Source organism: Lygodium microphyllum, chromosome 2 (assembly GCF_053477565.2).
Source record: "Lygodium microphyllum isolate KBCC chromosome 2, Lygodium_microphyllum_v1.1.10, whole genome shotgun sequence".
Taxonomy (NCBI): domain Eukaryota; kingdom Viridiplantae; phylum Streptophyta; class Polypodiopsida; order Schizaeales; family Lygodiaceae; genus Lygodium; species Lygodium microphyllum.
Genome location: NC_141136.1, coordinates 115,275,049 through 115,287,161, shown reverse-complemented (window position 1 = coordinate 115,287,161; position 12,113 = coordinate 115,275,049). Strand labels below are relative to the sequence as shown.

The following is a 12,113-nucleotide window of genomic DNA, read 5'->3' as shown; positions in this document are numbered from 1 at the left end:
TCTCCCCTGACCAAGAGGGGCTTAGCTACCCATGAACTTTTGGAGGGGTGGATGAAAACTTTCCTTAACGTGCCCTCTATTGGTTTATTCATGCAATTTTTTCCTTTGGGGATCTTCAATGAATAGCGATCTTGATTGGGTCTACTAGTTTAGATCTCATGAAATATTGGAGTGTTGATCCATGTTTTATGCATGGATTTAGTAATAGGTTTTGATGTTGTGAGAACTTGATGGATCTCATACTTTTGTATTCTTGGAGCCACTATTTAAGACTTCATATTTATGCTATTTAGTTGTCTTAAAAATATAAACCCAATTTTACTAATCAATTTTTATTCGGTAATATATATTAAAGTATAACTAACTTTTATCATATAATATATGAAAATGTTTTACTGTACTGGTGATTCTAACTAGTTTTCGTATATAGCAAAATTTTACTATATTATTGATTCTAACTAGTTTTCTTATGTACGAAAATTTTATTATATCAACAACTAGATACTTTTGGAATTTCTATATGGGAATATTTTACCGTGTTGCTAACTTGTAAAGTGTTCCACTTTTAATAGTTGAGACTTTTTCTAGATACTTTGATAAGTATCTAGAAAAGTTCTCTTTGTTTGCCATATGGGAGAGTGTCCAAAGTTCCTTTGTGCATGGAACACTATCCTTATTTAGCTACTAATCTAAAGTGATCTTTGATTCTACCATGGAGCACGTAATACTAGGATTTGCAGAGTTTGAGAGGTCCGATTGCTGCTAGGCAATACAGACGCCTATTTAGATCTATCGGCTATCTTATACGTGCTCCCATTCACAACAGATTTCGTTGCTTAAAGACAAAGAAATATTACCCAGAAGCATTACGTGCTTGCGTTTCATGTGTTTAAGGACAGCTTGCATTGGGGACATGAATGGATTCACGGATAATGTCTAAGTAGTCACAAGGCTCTGCAACAGGTTCTCTAGAAAAGATGTTAGAGCCTGCATAATCTCATCAAACCTACGGATTGTCCTATATGTTGATGAAGGTGTCCCGGAAGTTTTGGGGATATATGGCACTGTTACGGACTGCTAACTGATAATGCAATATCCAACCAGCTGAATGATACAGCAATGGTGCAGCCCACTAATAATCTTCATCCAAGCTTCCTTGGATTTCCATTTGCTCATAACAAGAAAGTCGAATTGCCTCTTGACAATGTTACAAAGTCCTGATGTAGTTGTTACTAAATGTAATTACATGTACGATCTGATGATCTAATAGACTGTCATCGGACTAAATATAATATAATGACCTCATTTTCCTTCTAATGCCTCAAATCACTTGTAACAACGATAGGGTCTAGGCCATTATGATTTTAATTCTGACTGGGATGGATGGACTTCATATAACGTGAAGCGGTAGCTACTAGCAATTGTATGCCTTTTGGGGTGACGCTCAAATGCTCTGTGTTAACTGGGGAAAGACCAGAGCTTGCTCATAACAAGAATTACACACAAGATGTGATGATCTGCCATCGGAGGAATATTGACATGAGGTGTAGTGATTGCTATACCGAGGCAAATGCCCATAGCAAGGTCTGTTTCCTGAAAGCCCCACAACATGTTGATCTTGGGATGCAGTTGTAAAAACATTCCAGCCAGTCATCAGGTGCTATGGTTCCACAACTCTGAGCCAATTTTGGATCCCCAGGGCCCAAACCCTTTACGGCGCACCAAATGTATACATCAAGGTCCACAATATTGATATATGTCGAAAGGGTTTCTCAACTCAATAAGAAGTAATGAGATATAATAATGGCACTGCAATGCCATCTTCTTACCACGCCACATCCACTCAGGTACTGACATTGTCTTCTTCAATCATCCGCGTGCCAACCCAGCCAGAGGGATAAATACTGCTTCTGCAGTCCAAGCTGCTTGCAGCCACAGTCCCAAGGAGTAAGGCTAGGCCCTGTTTCATCAGGGGTGCCATCTAGAGTAGCACCTGAGCATCGTCTCAATTGATCAATGGCAAGGCTTCTTCTATAATCGACACGTTGTCAGCAATCAGAAGGTAGACATAAGTGAGAATCTGGCAACTCTGCCCACCTCTCCATTTCTTACATGTGCGTTTGCGGCAAGGTTCTAATTTTTGCAAAGTCTGGGATCAACCATTGCCCCTCAAGCCGAGTGTGAACTTCTAGCCATGATGTCTTGGTGATGCATGAAGACCTGCAAGAGACGATGTCGTAATTGGTGGTCAAGTAGAGTACTGTCATGGGGCGGAGTAGTACTGGTAGGGTGATTAATCGAGGGGATTAAGCTGGGAGGGCAGCTTGAGAGATGGGGAGGAAGCTGATTATGGTTACAGGTATTGTTATAGGTGCAGGAAGCGATGTAATGGGCGATGATATTCAGAGAGGCGAGGTAGGCCGTACTGTAGTGGGATATGGGGTCTGGACGAGAGGCCGGGTGTAGGTGGGGGTGATTATCATAATTAGGGGCGTTTGAATCTGATTCCTTATTGGTGTGATTAGAGGAGGGGGTGGCGTGTGTGTGCACGCCTTCGTAGGTGGTGACCACCACGTCAGGCTCGTTGCGCTGCCTCTCCACATGCTTCTTCACATTGCACCTCTTGTCTGTGCATTTGTAGTAGCTCCTGCCATAATCCATCCATCCAACAGAACAGTTTAGTTTTTGACTAGGGCTTTTTCATCCACCATACTACTTAACTTGATTCATTTCTTCATCAAATCACAACCATGTACACTCAATTGATCACCATCTGCTTAAGCCCCCTAATTCATGTTAGCATAAATTTCGTCTTAGCTGTTTGAAACTGAACAAACTATAATGACGACCGTATCCTACTACTTGGGCTTAATGGATGATTACCAACATACCACACTAATGGGTTTCAACTATTAACCTAAATAGCATGCTGCTAGAGTCCTATAAGATCAATTGGGGCACTCAATTAATGGGCCACAACAAACGAGATGTGTGACAGCAATCGGATCACTGCAGTTCTTTTCGTGGTCTTTCTGTTGATGTAATTAGGCATATGGGTAATCAACCGACTTGGATTATAACCCGCATGAATTACATGTCGGATTGACATGATTATAACCCAAATGAATGACAGCTGCTAATGGGTACAGGGGATTGAAAAGATTGGCCTGAAGGATTTTTTCTGTTGTGTGTGGCAGTGGAATTCTACCTTGGGTAGGGGCTGTCCTTCACGGCTTTCTGGCCGTACTTGCGCCACTTGAAGCCATCGTCCACGATGTCAATGTCGCTCTGCATCCAGATCTCTAGCCTGGGGCTCCTCTGCTTCTTGGGCTTCTTCACACGTAAGCAATTGCCTTTACTGTCCCTGCACATCAAAATTTCCGCCATCATCAATGAGTGACTGACGTTTCTTAATGCACATAAATGGCGGTTAAGTCCTTGAGACTTTTGAAAAAGGGAGAAAAACTGAGACGCACGCGTGACGCATCAGCAATGAGCCTTTCCCACATCAGGAATATAAAGTAATTTGCTGAAAGCAGAAAGAAGAAGCAAGTGGGAAGCTCGTGAAAGACTTTCGGTACTGGGTACTGTTTCATGTATCTGTGAATAAAGTAATGTACCTTTTCTTGTGGGATTTGTCGCCAGGCGGGGCATGCTGCTGACTGTGATCTTCGGCGACGGTGGTGAGGGAGCTCGATTGATCGGTGGAATTAATGGTGTTAAGCTCCGGCTGATCGAGGTTTTGTTCTTCCATGTAATCCACCGGATCGTCGCTTGACGCGGACGTGGCTGGCGTACAAGAGCCACTGTCAACATGATTCATATTGTAGCTGTAACAGTGCCCCGAATTGCTTCTCTCAGGCTGGTTTAACCAATTGAAGCATTGCTCATGAGTTTGAGAGTGTGCAGGGATATGGCGATGATTTTCCTCTGATTGCTGTGCAGTGCCTAAGTACTGGTGGCCATTGTAGCTGAACAGCAGCTCATCCAACACAAAGTCCAGGTGATCATCACCATTACTGGCATTAAACTGAGTGTGTCGTTCAGAATCCATGTACTCAAACGAGCTCATCAGTGAGCTGAAGATGCCTACATGAGGGGGGGTCTGAATTTGTTCTGCATCATCAGCAGGATTCTGTGCTGATGCAGAAGAAGATGGCCCCAGATGATCATCGATCATCCCCGCAGCTGACATTGCTGGTGATTCCTCGAGCTTCCGCAGAATGGCTCCCCACTCAGTCTCACCAGGGTTCTGCTGAATAAGCTCATAGCTACGGAGGCTAGAGGTGCTTTGCTGATCACTGTCAGGGCCAGGACTGATAGGGAAATCGAGCAGCTCTTGCACAAGCTCGTGATCCTGCATTAGATCCATATTTGATTATGATGATGATAAGTACAGCACAGCTGGTAGGTGCGTAAGTGATAAGGCAAGTGATTTATGTGTGTTGCTAGAAGGGATAGCCTATTATGTCATATATTGCGTTTATAATCAGAAGCAGCCGAGTAACGGAGCTATGGCAAACGCTAAGGCTCCATCTGTGAAGGAAACATGCTGGAAAAGGAAGGGAGCAGCTTATTTATATGAGAGAGAGAGAGAGAGAGAGAGAGAGAGAGAGACTCACAGCTCAGGAGTCAGTCTCCTTTTTTGACTGTGGTTATGCTCATAATCGTATCAGTCTCATAATCATATTCCGTAAGAAAATCAATGATCATGTGCATTGAATACATAAAATATAAAAATGACGTGAATGATGTGATTTTTTAATGGGACGCAGTCTAGCAGATACACTTCTTTTTACAACGAAGCACGCCTTGGTTTTGAAAGGCAGCCCTTACTTTTTTCTTGAAGGGTTATGATTAAGCTTACTATTCTTAATCCAAGGGTAAATTTTTTGATAGATCTTTTTTTAATAATTAGAAGGAGATGATGCTTTTCAAAAACAAATTGTAAATATATATTTAAAGATACGTCCCTAACATAACTTTCATGATAAAAAATATATTAAATTGTGGATTAGGATTACAACTAATGATTAGCCACTCAAGTTTTGAGGGCTTCTATCTTTCATAGACTTCCATACATCAAAGATTTCGTCCCACTTTACATCATGAAGGACTTCATGAATAGAGAGCATTAAAAACATTAGCCAATCCAAGGTTTCTAGGCAAAGAGACGATTTATGTTTTCTCTTTAGTAAAGTCTGCTTTGAGAAACCCCTTTTGCACATGACAGAACTTGTTGGTAATACAAGAACAATTTGCCACAATTTGAACATTTCTGGAAACATCTGCCACTCCAACTCCTTTCCACATTATGTCCATGTGAAAAATAAACCTTTGGTTGGATAATTTTCCACTAAAGTGGTCACGAACTGCCCTAGCTCTATTTCACACGATTCACGGTTGAGATGTGGTGTAGCTCCCTCTGCAAATCTATCGCATAACTGGCCCATGAATTGTCTCGTGAATGGACTCTATAACATCTCTCGACTAGATAGTGCTTTGGTAAAAATTTTTTGCCCGAGTTGATCAAGTGACAATCAGCAAAACGTTCATTAAATCTTTCAATTATTTTTTTAGTAAACTCCTTAGCTAAAAGAGTACATCCACTAATATTGCTGGAATTCACACTATTTGGCAAACTTTCAAACTTCAAGATATGTTCTCTTACCTCACTATCCTTGTTCTTGACCTTATAAATTCCAACTCTAGATTTTTTCTGAAAAATTATTGGAGAAATTTTACAGTCTCCACCAAAATAATCTCCTAAATATATATTTGTTAAAATATTTAATAAGACATTTATATCTCCTCCTATGGTGGTGATGTCTACATGTTCTGCTTGAAACTTAACATTCAACAAGTCTACTTCTACTAGAACATCAGCTAAGAAATGAAGAAGAAATTGGAGCTAATAATGGGTTGCTAACATATATAATGCTTCATTTTTATCTTTCCATTGTGAAAGTAAAGCAGACATCATTACTACTAATCTATTAAGCATAGATCCTCTAGACAAACACCTAACACCATGAATACGAAGTACTTCATAGTGTTTTATTTTAAAGACATCTACTCCTCATGACATAATGTAGAATCTTCTAACCAATCTCTTATCTTGCTGGCAAACTTATCTAAACATACAAACTCTGTAAAATGTTCACAAGCATCCTTAACAACTAAATTTTGTCGATGAGAAATACAATGAACACCTACAAGATGAGGAATGGTTCTTCTTAACTTAATCACTACTCCTTCATTTACCCCTACCATGAAACTAGCTCCATCCGATGTGAACCCTATCATTTTATGCTTATCTAATTGCATTTCATTTAGTAGCTTTTTAATGCTATGAGTACAGAGTTAGTTTTTCCATCACGAATACGAATAAGATGAAGAAATTTAGCTCTAGGTTCCCCCAACCCTTGACTGGACAAACATGTTATATAAACAATGAGATGCTTTGAATACCGTCTATTAATACTTTCATCGATCATTAAAGAATAAAATGGACTTGCATAAATTTCACTCTTAAGATTCTCCCAATACACAAGATAGATTGCATTAATAAATTGTCTTCTAGCAGTGGAATTCATGTATGAGGAGTACTCTATAGATGTAGGCATGTTTGGGATGTGCATGACGATGTGAAATTTACATGCACTTTCAAATGAATCTAGAGGCATATTACATGGCACAATATTCCACATTATTTGAATAACACTCACAATTCAATTTTTTTCAGCATCAACCATTAAATCAACATGTTTTTCAATAACTTTCAACGATGTTTTTTTCCTTCTACTTAGTTCCTTTTCAGCTTGTTTGTGAGCCTCAAAATTTTGATGAACTTCAAGAGCTTGTTTTTGAATAGTTTTCCCTCCTATCCCAGTAAATGGTGTATTTAACTTAAGTTTAGTGTAAGTTTTACATTTAACACATTCATTCCTTTTCTCATCAATAATTGAATATGCCCATGGATATACAATTTTCCATTGTGGAAGAAAACCACAGACATATCCATCTTTTTTCTTTTTACATTCCTCATTAGGCTCACTCTTTATAATAATACCATCTACAATAACAATTTCTTTATTTAGATCTAATGAAACTTCCTTAGTATGTGTTGATGATGATCTTTATCCAAAAGCTTGTCCAAACACCACATGTAAAGATAGTTGACGTTGGTCAGCTTTGTGTTCACCCATGTGACCTATAAAATTTTTGTACCACACTTACTTTAGACCGTCAAGACCACATAAAGTAAAACATGATATCAATGATGTAGAAATAATAAAGCAATAAGACTTCTACATTTAACAAAAGGCTCAATGTGTAAGCATAGAGGGGGGATTCAAGTACCAAAATCAAACTTTAAGGTTGAAATAAGATGCATACCAAATCGAGGAGCAAAGACTTGACTTATTGTGACTAAAGTCCCAACCCCAAGGAAAAAATAAGACATAAATTATAAGATTGCATGTTAATAATTAATTTATCAAATTATATAATAACATATAAATTAATATATTAATGATTTCTCTCTCTCTCTCTCCCTCTCTCTCTATCTCTCTCAGGAGGGCCGATAGCTATTAGCCACACTACACAGCCCCACCGTCCACACTCAAGCGACTTGTCTATCTCCCAAAGAAAGGGCACCTTGACATCTCTTATCTAGGCTGCTAGCCTCCGTCGCCTCCTCCAAGCACCTAGACTAGTGCATGCTCTCTCTCTCTCTCTCTCTCTCTCTCTCTCTCTCTCTCTCTCTCTCTCTCTCTCTCTCTCTCTTGTTACGAGCATCCTCCTCTAGCTAACAACACCAAGACAACTTGCATTCTTCTCTAGGCTTAGAAGTTAGTCTCTGCCTCCTTGTGCAAGCTAACTACCCAAACTGGTTGTTGGCGGACGTTGTCTCTCTCTCTCCCTATCTCCCTCTCCCTCTCCCTCTCTCCCTCTCTCCCTCTCTCTCTCTCTCTCTCTCTCTCTCTCTCTCTCTCTCTCTCTCTCTCTCTCTCTCTCTCTCTCTCTCTCTCTCTCTCTCTCTCTCTCTCTCTCTCTCTCTACGAGCAGCTAGCATAGTGCCCATATCGCATGTGGCAGTATAGTGCCATGTGGCGGTAGCTCCAACCTCTGGCAACATAGCTCCACTTGTGCCTGTGGTAGCATAGTGCCCATAGTGACACTATGGCAGCTCCATTCACATTATTGGCATATCACCTATTGCACAGTGCCTATAGTGGTAGCTCCAGCCACGTCTCTGCCATGATGCCCAAAGTGGCACCAACTCGCAACTCTCAAGTTCCTATTTGAGAGGAAGAATGCGGCCTAGAGCCTTGGATGCTGCCTCTCGAGTGTTGCCTCCTGGAGCCTTGGAGGTTGGATGATTGGTTAGAGAGAGAGAGAGAGAGAGAGAGAGAGAGAGAGAGAGAGAGAGAGAGTTGTCATCTGAATTGAGAAGGTGGCTAGTTGGAGCTTGCTAGGAGCTCCGGAGTGCATGAGTTGGTGTTTGTTGCTGTAGCTAGTGTTGCTTGTCATGACTCACTCAAAGCTAGTGTTGCTTGTCATGACTCATTCAGATATTGGTAACAATGAAGTTTGAGACTCAAGAGAATGTGAAATTTGGATTATACATAGAGTAGAGTACTTTGGCGAGAAAGAGCCTCATGCCTAATCTTATATAATAAAAAAAAACGTTAAGCTTTTTTTAACGTTACCAAATCTTGTTAAAATACATTTAATGCTCACTAGTATTTATTTTGAATAGATTTACTTTAAAAAAGGCATTGTGTAAGGTCACCCTTCATTTGAAAATTTCCTTAATACTAACCCTTGGGGTAAGAACGGTGGATTTCAAGTTTTTATTTTCTTTTGCAACTTTGAAATTTTTTTCTTCAAAGTTCAAAAACAAGGCCTGGAGGCTGGAGGCTGCAACGAAGGATTAAATTGTTGACCGGGCCAGTCACTCGTCTGTGCATCGTGTCACGACTCACGGCGTGGCGTCATCGTACCAGTCCAAGTTAAAAAAAAGTAGTCGGTCAAAGAAAAAGGGCTGGAGCCTGTGGGTCCGAGGGGCGTGGCTGCGGCGTGGTCTATTTAAAACCCGACAATAAACAATTATCCAATGGGAAATTAAGCCAATTATTTAGCCAATGGGAAAACTTCTGAAAATTTCTGGCTATAAAGGGCTTTTAATAATCAAAGCAGCGGAAAACACCACATGATTATTAAGAAAAACGCGAAAAGAAACAATTATCTTTTGCTTTGACGGTTTCAATTATGGGGGTTGCTTGGAAAGTGAACGGCGAGCCCCCCCCCTGGGCCCGACACCTGGCATTGTAATTTGTGATGGCTGGCCACGTGCCTTGACTCCCTAGCCCCGGCCCGCAGGGCCAGACTCGTGACCAGACTCCCGACGACTCATCCGGCGGCCGCCTATGGGCCGAGTCTTCAGGCCCAGTCACGTCACGAGGCCCCGGCCCCCGAGCCCTTGTAACCTTACAAAATACATTATCTTTTCAAGAGGGAAATCTAGATCGTTGCACTTGGATAAAGAGCCCAGGGCCCCAGTCGCCGGGGGGGGGGGGGGGTGCAAATGGGCTCCCTAGTACCTTGTTATGAACATTCTTTTGGCATTCACACCAGCGCGGCTACGCCACGACGACGATTTGTAAAAAATAAAAAGTAAGAGTAAAAGAGGAGTACCACAAAATATGGACTTAAGCAGGAGTCCACCCGCGCCTACTTAGCCGTCTACCTTCTATTCACATTGGCTTATCTTTTCATTTCCCGATTTGAGTTTCCATTACATCAACGGTGTTGGCAGTAGGCTTTTCATACATTGCTATAAACCATGCTTCTCTCCGCTCCATTTTCTTTCTCTTTTCTTCATGAATGAGGAACTTCTTCATCTCGATGCCCACTCCTTCGTGTACGGGTCTTCCTTTTTCTTCTTTCGGGCCGAGGGATGCTTGCTGCAGTCTTTAGCCAGTTGTTTTCTTTGAGTCTTGGCCTGAGACAAAAACTCCTCTTTAAAACTATGCATTGGATCCACGTTGAGCTGTTCAAATAAATTTTTATCCCGAGAAATTCATATAAGCCACCACAGGTATAAACTGCGTAGCCAGTTCCAAATAACAGGATGCACTCCATAGATTTCACCAAGAATTAATTCTTTCCATGTTATGGTTGAGGGATGAAAAGGGGAAATCATTTTTTGTAGCAGATTCAGAGCATTTCAATTAAATTGACACGAGAAGAAAAAGATGGTATCAATGCCTAGCGTTTTAGCTCTGGGGCATGCCCAGACAGCTTTCATCTGAATAAGCCATAGTAGGCTGGATTTTTTAGGTTGGATGCTAGAAATCTAGACCATGACGAATCTGTAATTCCATTGGTGATGGCCCCAATTGATGTGACATCTCTTGTTCAATTTATTGACTAGCTTGTTGGGTGACTCCTTTCTCTCTCTGAATAGGTAGAAGTAGTTTATCATTTAACCAGCAAATTCCTCTGAAGTTAAATTCCTTATTCAGCTAAATCATACGATAAATGTGTGCCCCCCAAGAGTTCCTTCTCTGCAATATCAGGGCAATTTCTTCCCCTGATAGATGAAATTGGTTATTTAGAGTATCCAGATATTTCCAGTTCCCTCGAGAGTAGTCCCAAATGTATGACCATTGTTTGTTTCCTTTCTTGAGCATCTTGTATGCGACAGAAATTTGCTCTTCCTCCACCAAACCATGAAATATGTTAAGCCAGATAGAGTCATAAGCACTCCATAGAAGAGTGAAGTTGCTGATTGGAGAAATGCTGACCTGATCTTTGAAAGTAAGCCATGAAAGCCAAATGTTTTTCATCAAGTTGTGAGCACCCTTTGACTTTGACTTTTGCTTGATTGAAAGCAATGGTTAAAGGATCCATCTCTTTCCATCTTGTATAGTTCAAGAGAGAAATTCCTACAACTGGCCTTGATGAGCACAACCCAGATTCTATTTTCATATTGGAATGTTCTTGGAATCCATTTTGTTGCCATCTTGTTGGCTATCTTGTCTAGGTTTGGGAGTCCTAGTCCTCCCAATTCCTTTGGAAGAGTGCAGTCTTCCCGAGCTACCTAAGGAATCTTAAATTGCTCATTGCTACCTGACCATAGGAAATTTCTAGCAAGAGTCTCTAGCTTCTTGGGTCCAGCTTTTGAAGGCCTCTAGCATGCTAAGAAATATATTGTGGAAGGTATCAGAATGTGCTTTAGAACAACCATTCTACCAACAAATGAGCACTGGAGTCCATTGAGATAATCTAGCTTCTTTTTGACTTTGCTCATCACCCGTTCCCATCGTTGTTTCAATGAGACCCGAAACCCCATTGGGATTTCTAGAAGTCTAAAAACTTTGCCTTCTTCTAGCTTCTTGCATCTTGCATCAATCAACCATAAAGGAGGGGGATTAATTAGTGTCTTAATGCCATTTTTATTAGGTTTCACAACCGAGCTTGATGCTTGACAGAATTCCTATATGCATCTCCAAAAGGCTTCTATGGAAGATGGATAATTGTTAACTATGCCATTTGTGTCGTTCACGAACAAGTTGAGCACCATGTCCTTATTGTTGGGTAGTTTGATTCCTTTGAGTTTGCCCCATTTAACTTCCTCCTCAATTAACCAGCCCAATGCACCAGATGCTATTGCAAATAGTAAGGGGGCAAGTGGACAGCTCTGTTTAATGGACCTGTAGAGGGGGAATGCAGCTGACAACTCTCCATTAATTGTCACTTTAGCACTTGCATTACCAAATAACGTGCTTACAAATTTGATAAATCTTCATCCCATGTCCATATCTTGCAAGGATTGTAGGACAAAACACCAATCATAGGCCTTATCAAAATCAAGTTTAAAGAATAGGAAGTCTTGTTTTTTTTTTTGGGCATGTTCAAATCCCTCCCAAAGGCTGATGATAGCATCTAGGATAAATCTACCCTTCACAAATCCTTTTTGTTCCTTTCTAAGCCATCCATCTAAATGTGGGCCGAGTCTTCTTGCTAGAGATTTTGCAAAGATTTTATACGCTAATGAGAGGCAAGTTATGGGTCTCCAATTGGATAGCTTAGCTCTATCATCT

The 12,113-nt window shown here is 40.8% G+C and overlaps 1 protein-coding gene across 1 annotated transcript; it reads right to left on the bottom strand.

Annotated features, from left to right (window-relative positions):
- Positions 1-902: 902 nt before the first annotated feature.
- LOC148040207 (uncharacterized) lies at positions 903-4,529 on the bottom strand. The gene is made up of 3 exons (XM_087697570.1): positions 3,621-4,529; positions 3,209-3,364; positions 903-2,647 (listed from the first exon to the last, which is right to left on the bottom strand). Exons 1-3 carry the CDS (start codon positions 4,370-4,372, stop codon positions 2,170-2,172), a joined length of 1,386 nt encoding a protein of 461 aa, XP_087553696.1. The 5' UTR covers positions 4,373-4,529; the 3' UTR covers positions 903-2,169.
- Positions 4,530-12,113: the final 7,584 nt, after the last annotated feature.